The sequence below is a fragment of the Canis aureus genome, chromosome 17, assembly GCF_053574225.1.
Source record: "Canis aureus isolate CA01 chromosome 17, VMU_Caureus_v.1.0, whole genome shotgun sequence".
In the NCBI taxonomy this organism is placed as follows: domain Eukaryota; kingdom Metazoa; phylum Chordata; class Mammalia; order Carnivora; family Canidae; genus Canis; species Canis aureus.
In genome coordinates this window covers 30,025,501-30,050,161 of record NC_135627.1, presented here as the reverse complement: position 1 = coordinate 30,050,161, position 24,661 = coordinate 30,025,501, and the positions used below count along the sequence as shown (strand labels likewise).

At 38.9% G+C, this 24,661-nt stretch overlaps 1 protein-coding gene and 1 long non-coding RNA gene across 4 annotated transcripts in view; one reads left to right on the top strand and one right to left on the bottom strand.

The window, feature by feature from the left end:
• Positions 1–1,139: 1,139 nt before the first annotated feature.
• EDNRB (endothelin receptor type B) lies at positions 1,140–24,589 on the bottom strand. 3 transcript variants are annotated; one of them, XM_077855276.1, is made up of 8 exons: positions 24,232–24,578; positions 22,882–23,417; positions 8,091–8,203; positions 7,751–7,955; positions 6,002–6,151; positions 5,470–5,603; positions 4,797–4,905; positions 1,140–3,695 (listed from the first exon to the last, which is right to left on the bottom strand). In XM_077855276.1, the coding sequence occupies exons 2-8, from the start codon at positions 23,365–23,367 to the stop codon at positions 3,561–3,563; spliced, it is 1,332 nt and encodes a 443-aa protein (XP_077711402.1). In that variant the 5' UTR covers positions 23,368–23,417; positions 24,232–24,578; the 3' UTR covers positions 1,140–3,560. The 3 variants fall into 3 exon arrangements, with proteins under 3 accessions (XP_077711402.1, XP_077711403.1, XP_077711404.1); XM_077855278.1 differs by lacking the exon at positions 1,140–3,695 and adding an exon at positions 3,696–3,832 and having other exon boundaries at positions 24,232–24,589; XM_077855277.1 differs by lacking the exon at positions 24,232–24,578 and having other exon boundaries at positions 22,882–23,511.
• The window catches only part of LOC144287874 (uncharacterized), a 51,312-nt gene continuing 49,852 nt past the window's right edge, over positions 23,202–24,661 (top strand). The window contains exon 1 of the long non-coding RNA XR_013355681.1: positions 23,202–24,661. This is a non-coding gene — a long non-coding RNA (uncharacterized LOC144287874).

Sequence of the window (24,661 nt, the reverse complement as noted above, 5' to 3'; positions counted from 1 at the left end):
TTCTTCTTTCTTTCTCTTTCTCTCTTTCTCCTTCCTTCCTTCCTTCCTTCCTTCCTTCCTTCCTTCCTTCCTTCTTTCTTTCTTTCTTTCTTTCTTTCTTTCTTTCTTCTTTTCTTTCCTTCTTTCTTTCTTTTTTTTTCTTTTTTGATTTATTTTCCATTACACACGCTGCCTTCCTGATGGGGTTATTCCTTGTGCTCATGTGAACATTGAATCCTGGAAGTGTCCAGTGGGATTTCCCAGTTTGGGTATATTCATTCATTCTGTTGATTATTTCATGTTGTCACTTTGAGGCCAATGGCTAAAAGCAAGTCATCCAGAATCATTGCTCTTCATAAGCTTGGCCTCTGTGTTATTTGAATTTCTGGACATTTCCTTCTTAGGACCACCACAAAATTTGGTTTTCTTCCCAGAATCTAAATTATATTTATTCTGCCTACTTTTATGATAATGAAATGTGTGTGCATTATTATTATTGTGACTTGACAACTAACTGTTGAAGAGAAGAGAGGATCTTGTCAGTGGCCTGCAGAGGGTACTGCCTATGCTGACCCTTCCTGTACTTTTCAAAGAGCCCCTGAAATTCTGAACTCCTATATCTCAAATGTGCAGCTGATATAAGGCAGCCGAAATCCAGCAAAGGTGAGTGGTCACTCATAGAAACCTCTGGAACATTAGACTGGGTTTAATATATTATATGAGAAAAGAGTAAATGCTAATTTTTTGCTATTTGTGTCAGAAAAAGAAAGGGATTATGTACTCAGAAACATAACACATGAACCTTGAGAGTAGTCAGTATATGGTTATTTGGTGCTCGTTTCATTTTGCTTTGTATTAACATTTTGTTATTATTTTGTCTCCTATCAAATAGGAAACTTGTATTTTATTAATTTTGTCCTACCTTGCACATAGCAAACACTCAAAAAAAAGCTTGTGAGATGAAGTGAGTAATCCCAAACTCTCATTTCAACTTTTCACCTTTGACCTTTGGTACAATAATGATTAACCAGTGAAATGCAAAGATAGGTAGACAGGAGAGACCATTGGAAACTATCATCCAGATAATCAATCTTGCAAAATTGAATGTCTATTTGTATATCTGGTTACTCACAACAATAAAACACAACAAGAACAATAAGGACAATGAAGCCTGAAGACCAGAAACCTGGCATTTTAATGTAACAACTTTTACACTTCCTTGGTTATTGTAATGCTTAACATAAATAATGTCTACCTATAACATTTGTATTACCTTTAAACATTTAATCAATTAGTACTTAATAAATCATTGTACAGTAAAAAATAAGTTGGTCTTTTTTTAAAACAATTTAAGATTTTATTGATTTTGTTTACATAATAAGGAATCAGCAACTACAGTAGTTGCCACTTGAAGTGACTTCAGAAAAACAAAATATATAATTATTTTACATGCTTATATTACAATTTTATAAAGTACACTACAGTATACCCAAGTTTTGCTATCAACTATATCCCTTTGGCCATATCAGTTTTAATTATGTCAGGAAATCATGTTTGTTTCTTAGTAACTTTTATCAGTATGTTAAAATTTTGAAATCAAACATTTTCAGGAAAGCTATGGAATGCAATTTCATTATAAATAGTACACATATATACTCTTTGTGTGCAGTTTCAAAATTTGGCAAGATGATTATAGACCACAGTGTAATATGGAGAAGGACAGGGTCCTGGAACATATATGAAGAGGAAGAACCAAAACTTAGTACATGGTAATAAAAAAGAGCTAAAACTCAAGTAGGACAAAAAATATATTAACAAACTGTGAAGATATTAGTCTCCCAAAGTTTATTTAAAATCCAAAGCCTGAAATGTCTTTTGCGTTGACAAGTATCTGTAAAAATGATTGGGAAGAAACTAATAAGACCATGAGTGATCTGTAAATAGAATCGATGTCGCATGTGAATCAATTATTGTCCTTTCTTTGTGGCCACATTGTTGGGTTTTGGTTTATTGTATTATCACATTAGATGCTGGCAGAGAATGACACTGCTAGCTCATTTCCAACATGTGGCCCAGGGTTACTTAAAGGAAAAAAAAAGTAGAAACTCTGTTATATTTTAAGACAGAGTTAAAGCTCTTGGGCCCAATTTATTCCTGAAGTCACTCTGAGAACATTGCACTGTGTTTTGCTGGAACAGAATCAGGACCTTTTGCATTGATGTGACAGGGCAATGACGAACGTCAGGCTAAGAATGGGACTGTGTCCCCACGGGTTTCCTCCCACCCCACCTCATTTCCTCTCTCTTCCGTTCTCTCTGGGACATATTTTCACACACATATCATCCCAAGTTAACTTAAGGCACTTTGCTGTGGGGATGAAAGAATTAGGCAAGAATGCACAAAGAGTTCTTACAGTCCCAAAAAGCAGTTTTGGCTGTACGTGGCAAAAAAGCACCACATTGAGAACTGTTGTTTTTTTTTTAATCAGTTATTTACAAAATAATACAAAAATTAGTAATAAGCTTTACAGGTAGCTATTAAATTGATTAATCTGGGTGATTTTAAAAACTAGTACTGTAATTATCATATTATACCTATGCCAGAGACCATTTGAACCACTGCCTGTGGGAGAGGAGGCTGCTTTCTCCTGGGCCACATGGTCATGGCTTCAGGCACAACACATCCTGTCCCTGATGGCATTGCTGGCATCTCTCCATCCTAAAGGTATGAACGCTGGGGCCAGCCCTTTGTTTAATCAACTGCACATCGTATGTTGTAGCTAAGTATTTACAGAGAACAAAACTAAACAAATAGTGTTTGAACTACAATAGGGAAAGAAGAAGAATGTTTTAATAATCCTAAAAAAATTGTAGGTAACGCTTTCTTTGCTGAGTACATACATGAATGGGAGATTTCAAAGCGGTCTTTTGGGATAGTGTCTGCTCTCTCCTTCCCTTTGTGACATTTGATCTTATCTGAAGGAAGAAAGGTTAATGGTTTTCAAAAACCTCAATCTCTCTTTCTGATCCTACCTCCTGGTCCCTTAAATATGTTTGTAATGTCACAAAAATACACCAGCTAAACTGCTTTCACATTATACTCCAACCAATGGTGTGACACCATGAATAAGAAAGTTCTTTTGAAAGATTTAAAAGAAAATTAAATTGAGTAATTTAAACTTTATTTAAAAATTCCATTTTACAGTGACACAATTTTCCTTTATATCAGATTCACATTAATTTAAAAAATAAATCTCTTTAATAGGAATTCAGAGTGAGCTCAGCTTAAATGTAAGTGGTGTATGAATGTACTGGAAGTTTTCAAGAGCTACACTGAAGTGCTGATTATAAAAAATTAAGTGCTTTCATGATGAGGCTTTCTTAATTATCACTGCTTTTCTTCTCGTCCTGTAAACAGCTCACAGAATGTCATGTGTCACTGAGTATTAAGAAAATAATCACTCTTACATTTTTACATTGTTTTTTGTGAGCACACAGTTGTTTCGTTTTGGCAAATGCCTCATTCTTTTAATGACTTCTCTCCAGAAAAAAGAAAATGGAATTAAGTGGATATTCTTTCTTTTAAGATGAGCTGTATTTATTACTGGAACGGAAGTTGTCATATCCGTGATCATTAGCTTTGAACTTTAAGCATGACTGCTTTTCCTCTAAGGACTGTTTTTCTTCAAATGACTGGCACCAGCAGCATAAGCATGACTGTACAAAGCAAAATAACTTGTTACACATTCACATCAGTTACACTGTGATGACTGTTGCTACGCTCTAGGGTTCTGACTTTCTTGGCATGATCAGGAGTTCTCGGCCACTTTCTTTCCATGCTCTCTTATTTTTCCCTTTAACGATATATAATTACATAAGTTGTATATGATAATTTTTTAAACAAGCAAATACAGAGAAAAAATGTATATCATTAAAATTCATCTTGTCATTAAATTTAAAGAAAACCACTCAATTCTTGATATTTACTCTTGATTACTTGAGAAAATCTCATAATATTTGATAAATACATAAATCAAGACATTTTCCCTATGCAAATAGAAATATTATACACACACATACGCATGACTGTATATATGCATGTTTATAGAAGTGCATGTACAATTTATTTTAATAGAACTGTACTATACGTACTATTCCATAGTCTGCTGTTTCTCACTTGACAGTGTCATAAACATCTTCCCACGTCAATGATATTACATTGCCGGCTCTTGTCAGCCACATGTTATGCTCATGTGCCTTTTTGTTATTGTCACACAGTAAGCTTACAAAATATAGAAATGTCTGTTTCCTTCATCCAATTTCTTTTTCTTGGATTTTTTAAAACCCAAAGCTTTGTTCATACTGTTTGCTTTCTAAGAATCTATATGTATAAGAAAGTGAGAGGTGCATTGTTTTCTGTTCTATAAAATGAGGGAGTTGATCTTGATGACCGTTCTCTTCTGCCCTGCAATCCATGAGTTTATGAGTGGACAAGGAATTTAAGACATTAGCTCTTATTTTATCATCTGATATCTGTCAAACATCAATGCATGTACCTTTTGTTAATTTTCTGAGCATTCCTATGAATACAATTGATTGGTTGAGGCAGTAGAGAGTAGTTGATGAGGATTTACAGGCAGAAATTAAGTATAGTAATTTATGAGCAGAAATCATATTTAAAAAATTCATCCGTGGTGTAATGCAAGGGAAAACTATAAAACAATTTACGAAATGTCTTTAAATAGAAATATGAATAGTTTGGAAAGGTTATATTTGATGCTAGGCCAAAAAGAGCTTTTTATTTTGAAATACTCCTACCTTAAAGCAGTTTTTGAATCTTTTGCTCACCAAATACAGAGCTATAGGATTAATGCAGGAATTCAGGGAGGCCATATTGATGCCGATATAATCCAACACCAACAAAAAGCTGCAAAAAACCACCCAAAATATGTCTGTGAACAATACATTGCTTTAAGTATGTATTCTCGCAAACTTTTGAGTTTTTGTGAAGAAAAAAATTACCCATATCCATAATTTTTGACTTTATCACTGGTCTTTGCTAATGATGACCTCTCTCTCTCTTTCCCCCTCTCTGTCTCTCTCTCTGTCTCTGTCTCTGTCTCTCTCTCTCTCTCTGTCATCATGCCCTTCTGCCCATGCCCAATTCTCTCTTTTACAATAAAATCTCATCTGGAAGTGCTGGGGCTGGCTGAGAAAAGACTTTGTGAGGTGCAAAGGAGAATTGGAGCTGATATTTCCAATTGTGGTACCCACTCAACATTTTGACAGCTCTGGCTCTCCATTCCCAGTGTTCTCATAAGTCGCCTTTATTCCTTTCTCTACAATAGGGGTGAAGATAAAAAATGAGAATCTTGACTCCTTGCTCCCTAAAGACTAGCAAAATGCTACTCTCTCTCTGCCTATGAAAGGGATCAATGAAAAAAACTTCTGAATGGCAGTTACCTACAAAACTCTCTTTTACCTTTCTTACCTCAAAAGTTCACATCTATTGGGATCATTCTGATCATAAATAGTGAGCTTCAAAATCCTGCTGAGGTGAAGGGGAAGCCAGCACAGGGCAAAGACAAGGACCAGGCAAAAGACTGTTTTGGCAACTTCCCGTCTCTGAAATAAAACCATAGTCAGAAATTAAATAGATGGTTCAGATAATCACAATGTTCTCTCTTCCCAAATAGAACACTTAATATTGTTTACAAAAAGTCAGTGGTATTTGTAAAAATCCAGAACACTGACCTTTAAATTGAATAGTTAATATGAATTAGAACTAAAATAACTACAAATTCATTTTTAAAGTAATGGCTTTTTCTAGACCCTTTTAGATTATGTAGAATAGAATATCTCTAGCTTGATGATATAAAAAAAATATTCTTTGTCTATTCAAAAATACCAGAAGCAAGAAAAAGGAAATATGCTCTAGTGTATGATAATTTATCATCATAATAATTTTTTTATTCATAATCATCACTGTAATCATGAGTCAGCACATACTTCTGTTCTCTTACCTGCTTTAAGTGGTCATTTAAAGCAATCTGCATGCCACTCTTCTTTCTCAACATTTCACAGGTCATCAGGGTATAAAAAAAGGCAGTGATGGCCAATGGCAAGCAGAAATAGAAACTAAATAGCCACCAATCTTTAGCTGTCTTGTAAAACTATGGAAAAGAGAGTATTATAAGATTAACATTTCCCTGTAGAAAAAAAATCTATATACTAAATGCAAAAGTAAAAAAAATACTCATCAAGGAATAATTATCTTCTAAAGTAGATCCATTTCACAAACACTATATAGAATCTTTCAGGCCACTTCTACTGAAGTAATTAAATACTTATACTAAAAGAAACAAACTTCCCCTCAAGAGCATTTCAATTCTCTAAGGCAATATGTTGTAATTATGCACAAAAAATTTAAGCAGTTGGGCAAAATTAAAAATATTGGGTTTCCCAAATATTTTTGCCTTTACATAAACAAATGATCTTTAAGGTAGTCTTCATTTGAAATACCACATCTGAATATGTAAAGACATCCTAGTATTTAAGGAAGCTTTCACTGTTTAACAAGTCTGTTTTCCAGAAAAAATTGATGTGGAAATGTCTTTATAAATCATTTTGCTAAGAAATGTAAAAATCTAACTTATTGAGGGCCCCTGGGTGGCTCAGTTAGTTGTGTCTGCCTTTGGCTCAGGTCATGATCCTGGGGTCCTGGGATGAAGTTCTGCATTAGGCTCCCCGCTCAGCAGGGAGTCTGCTTTTCCCTCTGGCCCTCCCTGCTGCTCATTCTCTCTCCCACCCATACCCCCTCAAATAAATAAATAAATAAATAAATAAATAAATAAATAAATAAAATCTTTAAAAATATCAAATTTATCGATCGGAAAATCAAAGCTGCTTATGACTTATGTCTTTTCTCTTACTCTATTTCTGTTCTTTTTTGTTTTTAAACTGTTGCTCCAGATATATCTGTATCGGGGCACAATTTTTGTAATCTATGCAGTACCTTTTCCTTTTAACTAATAAGAAACAAGAAGTCAGCAACCTCATTCTCAATTTCACATTCACGTCCCTCTTTATTCTTTTCATTACCGTGATATATGCAATCCCTAAAGTTCTATATGGTTTTCTCATATGTAAAATAGAAAATAATCCTCGGCAACACCTGGACCAAGTGCATTAAATCCTCTTGACCCATTCTGTTGGGAAGAGTCTTTTATACTTAAATTAAGATCTGTCTCCAAATACCAGCATTGCCATTCCCCCACCCTCATTTCCTGATTCAATATTATTGAATAAATGGCCAAGATGGAAAATTCTTTGTAATGACAGCTTTCCCTTTAGAGAGAAGACAGGCTTGCCATTCAGAATCCATCCACATCAGGGCATCTTCTACCTGATCATTCACTGAACCATCCTACTCCCTCTGATGACTGCTGTGTTGTCTTATGCAGAATATGTGGTAGTTGTCAGTCCTTCTGGGGGAGTTGAGTAGGAAAGGTATAAATTCAGATCGATTCTCTCATGTGAACTTGGTTTATCTGTATCCCTGAGCACCAGGGAATTCTTGCAGAAGTAGTGACCTAGCTTCCTGCAGTGTGGGTCGTTAGTCACCGTAAGCCCCACAGTCCTGGGGCTTACACTCTTGATTTATGCCAAGGACAGTCATAAATCAATAGCTTCCCAAGAAGAGAGGATCAGGGGGAAAGTAGCTAAATATTTATAAGGCAAGAACAGAAAGGAAAGAAAATGGTAAAATTCACCTGCATGAAGGCTGTTTTCTGGGTAGGATGAAGCAAGCAGATTCGCAGGTAACGTCCTTTGTAGTCAATGGTTATCATATCAAAACCCACGGCCTCAGGGACAGCCAGAACCACGGAGACCACCCAAATTAAAACAATTTCTACTGCTGTCCATTTTGGAACCCCAATTCCTTTAATTCGACTCCAAGAGGCAACGGCTCGATATCTGAAGAACAAAATAGAATTATCTGTCAAGCTGGCAGAGCCTGCTTTTACTGAATTACATGGTTTATTTTCTATGTAACATAGCAATCACTAGTATAGTGTTCAGGATATACCTGGCTTAAATTTACGCTCTTACCTGTCGATACTTAGAGCGCATAGACTCAACACAGTGATTCCCACGGAGGCCTTCTGTATGAAAGGCACCAGCTTACACATCTCAACTCCAAAGGGCCAGTCCTCAGCAAGCAGCTGCATTGAGAAGACATGAGGTGTGTTAGGGAGATATTCACACAGTGCCCTCTGAACTGCATTACTTAGTGGACAGTAATTAACATATGGAGTAAGATAAGCAATAATAATTTCTTATTCTTTTCCTCATGGACTACTCCTTTGAAAAGCACCGGTGTTCGATATATGGATTGGGAGAGTGGTTGGGAATAATGAAAGCACAGCCAGTTCATGAGAATTTGTTATGCATACACAGCAGCTTAGGATCAGGATCTCCACCATGGGGCCATCTGAGGCTAGTCTTGTAAGTTCTCCTTAAAAAATTGAATCTGGGGCAGCCCCGGTGGCGCAGCGGTTTAGCGCCGCCTGCAGCCCGGGGTGTGATCCTGGAGACCCGGGATCGAGTCCCGCGTCGGGCTTGTTGCGTGGAGCCTGCTTCTCCTTCTGCCTGTGTCTCTGCCCCTCTCTCTGTCTCTATGAATAAATAAATTAAAAAAAAAATTGAATCTGGGGACGCCTGGGTGGCTCAGTGGTTGAGAGTCTGCCTTGCGCTCAGGGCACGATTCCGGGGTCCCAGAATCGAGTCCAACATCGGGCTCCCTACAGGGAGCCTGCTTCTCTCTCTGCCTATGTCTCTGCCTCTCTTTCTGTGTGTCTCTCATGAATGAATAAACAAAATCTTAGGAAAAAAAAAAGAAAACTGAACCTGCTGCCCTGCAAACATGTCTTATATTGTTGTGGAGTTTCACATGCTCAGGTCATGGCCAAACTAAACCATAGACGATAATTAAAAAGATGATAAGCATTCCTCAGTTGGGGAGACTAGACTGCTTCTATAGGGAAAAGGTGTGCATTTGTATACTTATTCTTTACTGTAGTCAACTCATCTGCCCAGTAACTCAGTGGGAATACTCACTGCTCCTTGAACGCACCAGACACACTCCTGTCTCAGGGCTTTCCTCGAGATGTCTCCTTATCTTGGAAGGCTCTTTCCCCACATATCCACTTCACAAACTCCCCTACCTCTTTCAGGTTTTGCTCACAGCTAATCTTTTCAACATGACCTACTTTAACCACATTATTAGTGCAGTAGCCAGCCAGGTTCCCATCTCTCTTACCCTACTCTACTCCATTTTCCTTTTAATCTATAGCACTTATCACCAGTTATTGCATGTACTACAATGTTTACTTGTTTGTTCTGTTTGGTTTTTGCTTTCTGGAATCCCTAGAGACGTGCAACTGCCCTATACAGTTCCTGCTATGTAGCAGATGTTTAATATTCAAACCCCTAAAATATATGGGTACTGCTTCTACAATGAACAAAAAGGCAGAGTTCTTGCTATTATGCATTTATTTCTCTTCATCTGACTTCAGACTATGCAACCATCTATTGTTAAACTCAGTTATTTTCTTTCTTAGGACAACTGGGTGTGCCTTCCACTGGTTAATGAATCACTTTAGGTAAACATCTGGATCGAGTTTTCACGAGGTTTTGAAAATAAAAATATTTCGAATTGATGTTTTTAAAGAATGTTTTAAAGAATAATCTTCCAAAAGTGAAAACTATTTTGAAACACAATTGAGTCTTTCCGTCCTTTCACTAGTGAGGGTTCTTTACGGAGTATAAACTGATTGTTTTATAATAGCACCAAAGGCTGAAATGTGTATCTAGTATGAATATGATTTGGTCCTCCAATATGAGACCCATTCCATTTCTAAGTTAGACATAAAAAGTTACATTTATATGTAGGACGATATTGGCAAACTTACCATAGATATTCTTAATCTAGGGTCCTGGAAATCTACAGGGCCCCGCTGAGGGGTAAAGAAAGTCAGGTATAGGAATGTCATTGGTGTTGGTCAGATAATAGAGAGTGGCAGGGTGTAGTACAAATGCCATCTAAAAGGATAAGCTGCGAAAAACCTTGACATGATTTTTAACAAGAAATCCCAAATAAAAAAAAAAAACTCTTGATTTTAGTTAAAAAATTTGGAATTTTTATATAAAACCTCATAATTATAAAAGGTGTCAATTAATTCATATTTTTTAAAAATACAGTCATATAATACTATAGTAACAAAAATATATCTGTGAGTCAGATTAGTCTCTGCTTGTGACTTCTGTATTTATCAGTTGACTCAAAATTCTCATTCATTCATCCAGTTAGCATTTATTGAGCATTCAATATGTGCCAGACACCATTCTGAGTACAGGGTGCATATCAACGAAAAAGGAAAACTTCCTGCTCTCATAAAGCTTACAGTCTAGGGAAGGAAATAGATTTAAAAAAAACATAAATATTTAATATGGTGTCACACAGGTATTGTCATCATACGAAGAGAGTATGGGGGATTGGAATAATTTCTTGATAGGCTTCTTAACGAGGTCTTTCTGAAGAGGCAATATGTGAGTAAGGGACCTGACTATAATAAGAAAGTGAACTATGTAAAGAGCATTCTACGCAGAGGAAAGAGCAAGTACAAAGATCCTGGGGTAAAAATAAATAAATAAGCTTAGTGAGCTGAAAGGACATGAACAAACTATCAAGGCTATAATGGAGTGATCCAGGCCAAGTGTCTAGGAGATGAAGTTTTAGAGGGAGGAGGTGGAATAATTTTCTGAGGAAATTGCAACTTTTTAAACAGGGAAATGGCATGGTCTTATTTTTGTTTTTAAAAAGATCACTGTGGCTGCTCGATGGAGAATAGAGTGTGGGGTCAGGAAAGGAAACTTTGATGAGAGATTGTGGTAAGTTCGATCCTGTGGTGACCCGGGGCCGAATAGAATGGGTTGTAGATGAAATACATTTTGAAAGTAGAGCCAGAAGGACTTGTTATGGGTTGGATATAAGATATGTGGAGTCAGGCAACTCTTAAGAGGTTTGTCATGTGAATGGTGGAGGCATTTACTGAAATGGGGAAGACTCAGGATACCTCAGATCTGAACCAACTGTGAACTCTAGATACTTTAAAACAACTGCCAGTTGCCCTTGGAAACATAAGAATAAAAAGATTCCAACCAGTTCCAAGGACTCTATCAGACCAGCTTGTTCTAAATTATCCAGACAATATTCTTTCTAATAATTCTGATCGTCCTTAGATGGATTGGGAAAAAACAACAACAACAACAACAACAACAAAACAAAACTAACATGTCTCTGGCACTTATGATGGGTTAGGCATTACTCTAAGGACTTTACACATACAATACCCATGAAATCTCCAAAGAAATCCTATGAGATAGTATTACTGATGCCCATTTTATAGATAAGAGGCACTTAGGCACCTGAGGCACTTAAAAGTCTATTAACATGAGATGTTGGTTTTCAATACATCCACAATTCTTTCCTACTCCTCCTTTCAAAAAGTGAAGCCTCATTTCCCTTTTCTTGGATGTGGGTTGGCTTTAATAATTTGCTTTTAGTGAACAGAATATGGTGAAAGGGCTGAGGTGTGATGTCTGAGACTAGTTCACAAAAGGCATGTTCCTTTCTCCTTGCTGCCTGGTGGTCACTTATTCTCAGGGAGACCAGCTGCCATGTTGGGAGGCACTCAAGCATCTCTACGGATAAGCCACCACGGTGAGGAACTGAGCCCTCTTGGAAATGACTGTCACCAATGTCCCAGGTGTATGAATGAGAAAATCCTCCAGCTTTAGGCAAATCTTCAGAAAATTGTAGCCCTTGGGAAATATCTTGACTGCATCCTGAAAGAGAGAGCATCTGAGCCAGAACTACCCACTCTGGTTCCTGAATTCTAGACCACAAACAAAATATGAGATAATTAATGCTGATTGTTTCAAGCCACTAAGTTTCAAGGTTATTTGCTTTTCCTCATTAGACAAGTAATATACTTGGTTGGCCTTGGTTTACTTGGTTTTTTACTCATATGGCTCCTTGTCCTTGTACCTTGGTTTATTACTCACTTAAGGAACAGATCCACATTTGAACCCCCATGGTCTGATTCTAGAGTCTATATAGTGTTTAGGAGAAACTGACCATAGAAAAAAAATGGTTTGGCATGAAATCAACATTAGTATTAATAAACCCATAGCTATGTGTCAAACAGTGGTAAAATATCTTGATGTAGAATAAAATTTCTCCTAATCACCTAGCTATTGTATTAGAGTACTATCCAAAAAAACAGGATATTTTCAAATATCTTACTATCTCAAACTATATCCCCAAATGCAAATATTAGTTTCGCACAGGTACATCCATTGGATGAATCAGGATAAATGAGTGTCCAGGTCACAGAAGGAAAAGAAGTCTGGCCAATGGAAATGGGCTCTGCACTAAACCAGGGCCTGTTTTGAGGTTACTATTGTTTTTGGCTCAGCCTAGAAATTGGATGACTGCTCTTCATACCATTGGGAGGCCTGCAGCCCAACCTCTGACCCAAGTTATCACAGGGGACAGGGAAACACAAACTGAAAATTGTAACCATTCTCTTCAAGTTCAACACAGAGATAGTAAAAAATCTAATCATAAGTGAGGGATTACAATTTCTAATCTACGCTTCCAAGGCAAAAGGAATTGCAAAGTAGGGAGTATTAACCTTCATCAGCTTTCAGCTTTTCAGGGTTTCAGTTCAGACCTTAAATTTGTTGGTCCTGAGAGGCCGCAAAAGATGAGGGACAAAGTACCAGCTGCCACTTCTATTATTTTGTAATGAAAAGGGTGACTTTGGTAACCTCTGCCTCTCTTCAATTAGAAGGCTTTGTGGAGACGCTGAGAAGCCAGACACCCAGCCACAGAAACAGGCCCACTACCCTTGCTCTTCTCGTCTTAACAACTTCCAGGAAGTCTCCCACAATTTAGTGCTGGGAGTTTATTTAAAATGCAAAGACATCAACTCTTTGTTTAACAGATAAACAAAAACCTTAGTGGTGGTGAGGGAAAACCAACTTATGTTTAAAAACAAAAATCACTCTCAACCAAGATGCCTTCTTTACATTTTGATGAAAGAATGTTCTTAGAGATTTTATGATAACTAGCAATTAATTATTTCACTCTTTGTTGGCAAAAATCATGACATCCAACATCTAAGTTGAAGTCCAATAAGATAGCTTTCCTCTTTGTAGTCGAAATTGATGCCCTTTATTGCAAGAGGAAGCAATTCTCACTTTAAACCCAGCAATAACACATTCTTATTTATTCCTTATGTTTAGTTTTTTTTCCTTTGGATTGTATCCCATTATTAGATAACCTAAGGGCAAGATCTGAATACCGAAGAGAAATCAAGCATGCAATTAAACAAATCTCTCTAACTGCAAAGTCATTGTTAGAGTTCTGTACTGTTTCTAGATGAGATGTCATATGAATTAAATTTTTAGATCCTGCTTAAAATTGTTTGAATATATATTACCTACCATTTATTAAATGTGAGCCAGTTAGAAAATAACCTCAGTAACTGTTACTGGTTTGCACATTGCGATGGCTCATCCAACGAAGAGCTTTTGTTATTGTTTTGTCCTACAGCAATGTGGTGTCCATTTGACAAATGAGAACCCATGCTAGTGCTGATCCCTTTCCCCTACTGTTCTTCCCTAGAACATTTCTTTTGAATGACTAAACACGAGTAAGTCAACTAGACTTACTTTCAACTAGATTGAAAAAAGATGTGATCATACTGATTATAAGGTTTCTACTCAGGGATGACCATGACGTCATAACTTTACGTTGGAAATAGGTGTTTGAGAAAGAAAAAAGGCAATAGGATCCAAATACATTATTTTTATGTTACATTTAAAAATGATTTTTATATTATAGTTTTTTCCTCAGTTTTTAAAAGGATAAATCATGTGAACAGGAAATAAATATTATTTCTTTGTAAGTATTATCGAGTCCTACAAAATCTCTCCAACTGGGGGATTTACATTTCTCATTTCTCTTTTTAATTAAAAATTACATTCTTGAGAAATTAAATGGAAAAAAATCCTGTTAGTACATACCACTGTTAATGCCCAAAGGAATCAAGCCCCATAAAGTTAGGAAATTAAAAATTTAACCGTCTTAAAAAAAAAATTAACCGTCTTGCATTAACAAGTATTCAATTGCCTCATTAAGCACATATGCTATTTTCTTTTGCTATTTTTTAAATTAAGAGTATATACTGAGCTTTAACTGTTTGTTTTAAAATATTCTACAATATTTATAATGTCCAGCATAGTGCCTGGCATGCAGTGATCACTCACTAAAAGCTTGCTGATTAACAGTGAATGAATGTGTGGAGGGATGAGAAGAATGGATGTGATCGTAAGGGAGAAATCTTGTGATAAAATTTTTGTCATGAACTTTCAGTTCTCATATTTGAAACAAGTTCTTTGGAAAACTAAGATGGCTATGCACTTTTTTTTTTTTTTTGTATCGTCTAGTCCATGCTCTTCCTTCCTCCTTCCAGATCAGGTCTTCCTGACACACGAAACCAGGGCCCTGAAGGGTTGATGGTGATGGTTCATTCTTCTCTTTTTGGAGTTCTGCCTTCCGAGCAGGGTAGAAAAGGTGAAAAGCAATAATTCCTCTCTATCCTCTCCTACTCAAAGCTGCCAGGGAAATGACAGGCATAAAACAGAACCAACTGTTTCTCACTATCTTGTGGGATCCTATGAGGAGCTTTAGCTGTAAATTTGGTGGAGAAGGATGCCCTAAGAGTGGAGATGGTGTAGGAGATGATCGTTTCAGAAGCAGAATGAGAAGCATATTAACAAAAATAACTGAGGTTACTTTGCCAGATTGCTGTGATGAACTGTGAACATTTCTTTCAAACAACTGGTATTATAGAGATGTTTTTGCAGTGAGAGTCAAAAGAGGTAAGAATGGAGCAGTTGGATTTCATAACTTTGGGAAAAGGTATATTCTTCTGGGTTATCTCTGTTTCCTGTAGCAGATAAGTTTTTCTGCATTTGAACTGGCATTTTAAAGACAGAGTACCCTCATTCAAGGATTCCTATTTCTTTTTTTAATCACATAAAGAGACAGAATTTAAAATAAGCTGCTGATAACGTACATAGAAAATATTTTTTTGACATACATTGTCAAAAAATTAACAATTTGCCCTTAGGGACAAATATCAATTATAAGTTCCATCCTGCATCCATCAAGATGCATTTAATTACTAATAGTTCATGTGGTTTAGAAATATGTGGGTCAGAATTCCCCAGGGGTGACACTTAACCAGACTACAATGTGAACGCTGCCCCATGTAAGACAGAAGCTCTGTCTCTAGCAATCTGTTGCATGTGCACCCGCAAAACAGAGGGTTTTCCATGTTCTGGAAACACTGCTATGACTTGCTGAAATAGAATGATGACTCCATGAAGATGTATTAAGTTTCTTGAAACAAAATCTCCAAATGAAGCAAGAAAAAAAAAATAAATGTCTTGGGAGAAAGTTAAATGCACCTTAAATATATTTTCCTATTAGTGTTACAATGAAATCTATTTCCAAGTCTGGAACAGGTCAATATATAGATGCTACTCACCTATTATCTGAACATGAAAACTACACACAGTTTGTGCTTAAAAACTCACTGACACATTACATATTCTGAAGAATTCAACAAAGAGCATTAAGAAATACTCTTTCCAAACGTAGCATATTAGTAGATTTACTTCTCTGAACTGTATCTTCTAAGATCACTGTGACACCTGAAGAAACAAAAATTACAACTTGGTCTCATGGCTCCAAAAGAGACTTTGTGAAGTCCACAAACCTTAGTAAATCATTTCACGTCTTATATAAATCTAATTCTACCCAGACACTATCTTAGGGGACACTGGTAAGCTACAATGAGAAGACATTTGATTACTATGGAATCTAAAATAATTTGAAAATACTGAGTGAGGGGGAAGAAGATATACGTACAATGTAAACATCCAGAGAATAGTTTTCACCCCTTCTGGAAACTACAATGGAACTAATGAGGAAAGAAGTAGAGAAAGGATGGATGCAAGGCAGGAGGCAGGAGTGTAGCTGTGAGTCTTCGGGACAGAGAACTGCTGAGAAATGTGTCAGTCCACTTTGTTAATAAATTTCTGATTCAAGCATGAGCCTTTTTCTCTCTCTTCTACCACCACACTTCGGCTGTGTTCTTGTCCATTTACATTTTCACCAGAGGGTCCGTAGGGAAAGAGAAATAATCAATCTCTAAAATAAATGACTGGGAAGAACAGAAGTCTAAAATGAGAGAAGTTGTTGGCTAAGTTATACTCAATACACCACACTCGGCTATTTCCCAAGCATAACCAACCTTGTCTTAACTCTGCAAAGTCTTGAAAGAGAATGTTTCACATCATAAATTACATTTTGAATCTTATTTCATCTCAGGCTTTATCTGTCAACACCTTTTAAAGCACTTAATCATTTATTAGCATTTGGCATGTTTCTCTAAAAATAATCAACTATAGCATATTAGCCACACAGAGATAACCTTATAAGGTTTTTCTTTGAGAAATAAAGAACACGTCTTCTGGGCCTTGCAACAGGGTTTTGGCTCTGTCATCCTCTTGTATAGCTATGCAAATGTCTTCAATCTTGACCGACTCATTTAAAGTGAGCAAAGAAAAGATATAAAGCCTTTGATAGAGAAGCCTTCCCATATTGAAAGAAACATTGCCTTGATATTTTAAGAGGCTTGGATTTATTGAGTGACCAAGTGGCAGATCAAAGGCAAATATAAGAAGAGAGTTAACTTAGGGAACTTTCATTGCCCAAGGCCAAGAGTATGACAGCCATTTTGTCACAGGAATCCATGTGTGGAACAATGAATTGGGAATATGAATCTTGAGTTTCTGGGTTATGTGAATTATGCTACTGACCTATTATTTAAGTATGACTAATGAATGTCCTCATATAAGAAGAGAAGCAAACTTCCTCCTTTTTTCATCTGAACAGTTATAAAAACTATAATTAGAAAAGTCCACTGTCCTTACATTTTATGTATAAAATCTTTTGTCAACAAGTATCTGTTTGTTGGGGACTATGTTTTGCAGGCACTATGTTAGGTGGAATGTTGGGTTATTAGTTTTATCTGCTAGCTGATTCTAGGTCATTCAGAGCTAATAGTCTAACTCTTTATTAATATTTTTAAAAGTGAATACTTTAAATGTGTTTAATTGGGGCCCCTTAAAATTTTTCTGCTTTAAGTAAATGAATCTTAAAGTACCTAGGTTCTGTTTTGGTTTCAAAGAACTTGTGTTACTAGAACATCTTTAAATATTACTAAAATTTCAGTAAAATATCTCAGTTACTTTACTGGAGATGGGAAGAGTGTTTTTATCTTGGAAGAAATTAGACTCCCCATCCAAAAATACTTTTACTTCTTGTATTGCTCTATGTGCATAAATGTCCATTTACTGGCCAGAAAATTGTAATTCCAAAAGTTAAATTTGACCATGTTTTATTGACTTTGACATCTAACTATGAAACTAGTCAATTACACACAAACTTGTTAACTACTAGAGGTGGTCTAAGACTAGAAGTGAGAAAAGTAAATTTGTTCAGGAATACAGTGTGTCACAAGCAGAAAAAGTATCTGATACCTGACAAGGTGACTTCACTCAAAACCTATTTGTGGATTCAGTGAAGCAATTCCACATTTTTATGGGCCAGCATTTAAATGTTAGGTGTACCCTACTTTACCTAGTTAAACATTAAAGATCAGCAATTTTGCCTCTTAGCGCTAGGAAGACAGGCTCTTTGCCTCTAACAGTAGCCTACAGAATCTTAATAGCAAAGTCATCCAGTGACACTCCACCACCACTGGACATCTGATTATACGTGGATCCTTATCAAACTAATGTTCCTATGGTTCATAAGCAGGTTTATTTGCAAATGCAATTTGCTTACATGAAGGAAGTTATGTTTGAGAATTAACTGTATTAACTCAGTTATCCATGCAAATATAGCACAGAGTGAAATTGTTAAATGAAATCTAGAGATAATTTAAGAACTTATTATTTGCCTAAGAATTTTTAATTGCTCGAGAAGTTAAAAGAAGTAAATTTTAATTTCAAATTGCAACAAAGCTTTGTTAGATATCACTGCTAAACCAAACCAAGCCAAACCAGCTAACCAACCAGCCAACCAATAACAACATAAAATCTTTCTGCATCCAGAAGTAGACTCAACTTTTTTGCTTTTCACACAGCTTTGACGATTTTGATATCAGTGCTATTAGTCAGTCATATGTAGTAGTCAGATAGGTTCTCATAGGCAATAGACATGTAGGTAGTTACCCCATTCATTGCAATCTATACAGGTAGGGCACAATTAGCTCATGAATAAGAAGAGATTCTTTCTCACATCAGATACTTATAAATAATGGCTTTTGGTTCAGGTATGTATATAGATCATGTGAATTAATGTTGGCATGGTGAGCCCTATGTATATTAGACAGACATTAACACAAGTGTATCTGTATGGAGATATTACATAAAATAGTGATTTAAACTAAGAGTACAATAATAACTTTGGGACACAATATAGAAATATCTATCAAAATCACAAATGCATATATCCTTTGATTAAGTAGTTCTAGTTTAGAAATGTACCCTTCAGATATAGTCACACATATGTGCAAAGCCATTAGTATGAATATATTCTTTGTAGCCATGTTTATAATGGCAAAAACTGAAAAAAAACAAACCCCAAATTTTCATTCTTCTTTACACACACACACACACACACACACACACATTCTAATAACATTTATTCTTTGCTTACTATGTTCTAGGCATTGTGTCAAATACTATTCACCTGTCCATTTATATATGTATATATGTTCACATATATGTGTTCACACACATATATAAATATACATATATACTTTAAGATATTCTCTTTGGATGACTGCATTTTTCATTTTCATCTGGATGGCCTTATGAAACGTAGCATGTTACAGCCCTAGCCTGTGCTGCTGAGAAGGGTAAGCCAGACTCTTCTTTTCAGCATATTTAGGTGAATATGTGAAGCACTTCAACAGCTTTCCATTGCTGGGTGTCCTACAATACCTCTCTGGCCTTTGTCATAGGATTTCCTATCTGACACAAGAGACCTGGTGAGAGGATTGACTTTAGCTGGAACTTTCCAGAAACCCAGTTCCTTGAGGGAATTAAGGTAGAACAGATCTTTATGCTGAGGTTTGTCGGCATCTCACAGTAGCATCTCCCTATGAAGTTCTGTTCTGTTCTAAGGTAGTATCAAGGACTGTGACATTTTGAGCTTTTCCAACTTTTTTGAACACTGGGTTTACTGAACTCCAGATTAATGTAACAGACTCACGTTGATGTTTCTGGTCCCTTGGGTATGCCAACAGATGGGCTGGGGTGGGTTCTATGAACCCCCCAGAAATTGTGGATGTTTTATGTATGTGGTGTGTATAAATAAGAATGAAAATTTGTTTTATTTATAGACATAGAAAATTAATGTGCCATATTATAGACATAGAAAATTAATGTGCCATATTATGTAATAAATATAACTAACTGGATTTTAAAAGAGAATTGTAATACCCCGCAAAAACAAAATCAGAAATCACTAGTTTAGAGATTCAAATCTCCCACTTTAGGATAAATTGAAATGGTACTCATAGGGCAGCCCAGGTGGCTCAGCAGTTTAGTGCCACCTTCAGTCCAGGGCCTGATCCTGGAGACCCAGGATGGAGCCCAGCATCGGGGTCCCTGCATGGAGCCTGCTTCTCTCTCTGCCTGTGTCTCTGCCTCTCTCTCTCTCTCTCTCATAAATAAATAAATAAAATCTTTAAAAAATGGCACTCATCATTCACTTAAATTACTTCGCATTAAATATAATATCTGACTATGCTGAAATTCTAAATGCATTTTTAAAGACTTACTTGTATGTTATCACAATTATTTAAGGGAATAAGTGACTCTTAACTAGTCTGAGTGGGCTGTTTTGGTAAATAAAGCCTCTAGAATAACAAACAGTGATATTATCCATATTATATATTGTAGAACATCTGAAGGGGATTTCAGGAGATAGAAATCTTCAGATGACTCAAATTAGGACTGAAAACATTTGCCAAGTATATCCTATCGTGTGTTAGTTTATCATGTAGTTCTGACAGTGCACTCAATGTTCTAACAGTGCTCCATGCAACAGAAAAGCGTGCTAGGTGTGAGCTCACTCAGTGCAGAGGGGCCGAGGGTACTGCAGGTTCTAGGGCCAGGTGGATGCATTCGAGCCCTAATTTCATTGCTATTCGGTGGTGTGACATTGGGCAAATTACTTCTTCACCTCTCCAACATGTAGCTTTCTCATAACACAAGGATGACAACAATATCTCCTCCATAGGGTTTCTTGCAGTGATTTAGTGAAATAAACCAAGGACCTGTGTATAATGGATGGCGTCCATTATTATTATTTTATCCTGCAAGTGACACATGCTTATGCACGCTATGAAAATAAACCAAAAGCCCCCATGTAGGATTCCATGTTGGCAAACCTGGCAATGGGACCTTACTTTTTGAGATGGATTTGTTTATAATCCACATAGAGGACTAGATGGCCTGATTTGTAATGACTCATTAGTCTGTTTACTTGAGAGGTAAAAATACAGCTTTAATAGACTGAATGGCTTCAGGCAAAGTGATGTAATTTCCTAGGGATATCATAAAGAAAATTGAAATGAAAGTAAAAGCTGTGTGCCCCCTGGAGAGCCAGATTTTCTCTGGTTGATCGAGTGTAATCATCTGGCCAGAGAAAGTAAGGTGGTCCTGGAAGAGCTTTCGTCTGGCCTAGAGGCAACCCATCTGAAGGGTAATGCCCTCAACCCCACCTTCCATCCACTTCAGCTGCTGGCTGACTTAGGAAGGTCCCTTGTTGAGCTGGACATGCTGGGTTTTTTAAGACCTCCCCAAAGAGACCTTTCACAAAATTCTCTGCAAGTCTAGCAAACCTAGATTGTAATCTCCCTTTTCAGAAGGCTCTGATTTCACTTATTTAAAAATTTCTCAACACCTTATACTCTAAGTTTCTGGAGTTAGTTTGGATGAATTGAAATCCTTTGCCAAATTGGAATGGTAAGACTTGGTCTGTGGGACTCTTAAAGAAGTTAGTGCCTCACTTCTGGCTCTAAAAGAAGTGTGACTGCATTTAAAGTACCTATTGCAGACTGTGGCTCTCCCAGGAAACACTCAGACTTCATAAGAACCAGTTGCCCTGCAGGATTTTAGGATTTCTTCTCTTTATTCCCCATTTGTGGGAGTGTTTCCTTCTAGAGCCTTAATCTGAATCCTATTTCAAACTTCAGAAATTGTGAAAATTCCCCTAAAGAATGGCTATTTGGATTAAGATTTAAGGGTATGTGTTACGGTGACTCCTTCTGCCACAAAGATCAAAACACCCCCTACAATGTTTTTCTAACCCTCCATGACATGTTTTCCCTTTGTAGTGGGCCCTGGACTAGTTTTAGGCAAATTTTCAAAGCCCATTCCCATTCCTTTCCACTTTGGTTCTGTTCTTCTGTGTGACTTTCTATTGCTGATCATGATGGGTAAGCAGAGCTTTACATAATTTCCACGGGCCTTTAAAAATCTCTGGCTCTTTCACTTAGGCTATTTTTCTTAGCAACATAAAACCCCATTAAGCGGACACTAGCCACCTCATTGTAAGGTTGAGGAAACTGAGGCCCAGAGATGTTGGGATGTGTCTAGAGTTCCAAAGCAACCTGGAGTCAAAGAGCGTGGGGGTTTATGTCCTGCCCTCACTCTCCATGCCTGTTTCCTCCGATGCCATGATAATCAAAATAATGTTAGCTACCGAAATCCTTAGAGACTTCGAATCCAGAGATCTTTGATTTGCTCACAAGGTAATCCATGGGGGTACAACTTGCAACCTGCACCTGACAGATTTGGGCCTGATTCCCACTTCCATCTCTTACTAACTGTGAGACCTTGAACATCTTATCAATCTTCTGTAAAACGGAGAAATATCTACTTGCGGATTGTCAAAAGCAGTAAAGGGAAGTAATGCATCCATTTCAGAGGTTGGCCAACTGTAAACATGCAATAAAGAGTAGGTACATTAGAGTCATTCATAGCAGATGAACTGTGTTGGGGTACTCACTAGTCTGTATCTATTTCTTATAGCCCATTTGTTTCCTAAAAACCCATTCCAGCCCCTCTACTTTCAGGACTCTCCACAAAAATGCTCCCCAAGGTTAATGTGCATGTGAATCACCTGGGTATCTTAAGATGCAGATTCTGCTTCTGTAAGCTCAGGCTGCACTTGCAGTTCTAACAGGCTCTCTGATGATACCAATCCTGCCAATTCACGGACCACATTTTTGCAGAGAGAATGGACCCAGTGAGCTGGGGACTAGTATGGTAGGGACTAGATACTTCAGGACCAGTAGTTCTCAAGCTTTGCCATCCCATGATGGGCTTGTTAAAATATAAGCTACTGCACTCCATTCTAGAGTTCCTGAATCAGTAGGTCAGAGGTGGGACCATAAAATATCATTTCTAACAAGTTCCCAAGCGATGCTGATCCTGCTGGTCTGGGGACTACACTTGTTCCAGGTTTAGCCTAAGGTTACTGAAGACCAGTAGGGAATTTATGTCCAATGTTCACTGATTTTAGGAGGCGATGGATCTTCTTGAGTAAGAAGATCCCCCAAAGGCTCTCCCACTTCCCTCCTCCTAACTAGGCACCCTCCCGTCAATAGGAGCCCTTTACCTTGTAGACAGTGATGGGGATGTCAATGATGATGTGCAGCAGGTCTCCCAGAGCCAGGCTGGCTATCAAGATATTAGGGCCGTTTCGCATGCACTTGTTCTTGTAAATGATTCTCAGCAGTGTGGAGTTTCCGATGATGCCCAGCACGAACACTAGACAGGACACCACCGTGTTGATATACTTGAAAGTCTCCTTGATCTCGATGGATTTTTCGCAGGGGGGAGGGGTGAGGGTGCGTGGCGGGCCTCCGGCTGTTCTCCCTCCCTTAGGCATCTGCGGAGGTGCAGAAGACCACGGCACGCTGGCGTTGGGACCCTTGGACCAGGAAGCCTCAGTGGGAGGCGTCGTGATCTCTCCGGGCCCCCAAAGTGGCACAGTGGCCCTGGCCGGCGGGAATCCTCTCTCTTCTCCCTGGACCCCCGCCCCACTGCAGGCGAGGATCAGCGCCACCAGCGCGCGTCGGCACCAGCTTAGCAGAGGCTTCATGCTGCCGCCTGCTCCGGTGGCCGTCGGGTGGCCGCTCTGCGGCTTGGAGTCTGGAGACCAGCAAGGGAAGAAAGACAGGAGGCTCAGGTCAGCTCCCCCAGCCACGCCCCTGCAAACCGCTCGCGCAGGGCGCAGCCGCGCCGCTACTACCCGCGGACGAATGGACCTCAGTCTGCGCGCCGGGGCTGGGCTGGCGCGCGTGACCCTGCTGTGCCCGTCCACTGTCCTTCCCGATCCGGCTTTCCCTGGGCTTTTTCTCCCTTGCGTCCCCCCCCCCCCCCCCCCGGGGGATTAGTGACTCGCAGTGGGCGGGGCATTCTGGAAGGGAGAGTAGGATGGGTGTCCGAGGCAGAGCTCTGAGTCCCGTGGTGTTGGTGCGCCGCCGGGGAGCACGCACGTTCTGGCTCAGGTCGCGTGGGAACTGGGGAATCAAGGCACCTGGAGGCCAAGGGCAGGTGCCAGGCCCTTCATTCTGCTCCCCGCGGGGAAGGCGGATTCCCGGTGTCTGGCCGCCGCTCCTCCCGGCGAGTGAAAGCCGCTCCTCCCTCCCCAGCCGCGCGCCCTTGGATCGCCCGGGCGCCGCCGGAGCGCGCGGGCTGACTCGGACTCGACTTCCCCACTCGTCCGACCTGGGGGGAGCGTCAGCATTGACTCGGAAGCGTCTGTCTCTAAGTGGCTTCCAGCTCCCCTGCGCTCTCTTTCTTTACTCCAACCTCATTTTAGTTCATTGGATTCTCTACGTCTTTTTTTTTTTTTTTTTAACTAGACTTAAAAATATATATCCCCAAACTGCTAACCCAAGCTGAAGCTCCAGGACGGGGTTCAATCACTGATTTTAACTCAACACCAAACCAGAGCGTTTACCTCGCGAGCGGGAAGCACCAGGCGCAAAGCGATGAGCCGGGACCTGCCTCCTTCCCCGGGAAGCTCAGCTCTCGGCTCGCCTCCAGCCCCGGCTCCCGGGGCGAGCACGCCTCCCTTGCAGCGGCTGGCGGGTCTGGCTCTGACGAAACGCCCAGGGAATGCCAGGCCGAGTGGCCTCCGCAGCTTGCTCGGTCGGGGTCTCTGCTGTTCCTAGACAAATACTTTTATTCATTCGTCCCTTCCCCATCAATCAGCGCCAGACTCCTCCCGCGCCTTCCGACTGCTCTGCAACCTTTCCCCTTGGGCTCATGCCTGGACAGCATCACCAGTCGCTGCCCGCTGGAGAGGACAGTCCCCGGCCGGGGAGCGTCCCCTGAGCCTGCTGGGTGCCGGAGTTCTGAGTTCTTCAAAGGACCAGCCTAAACCACGG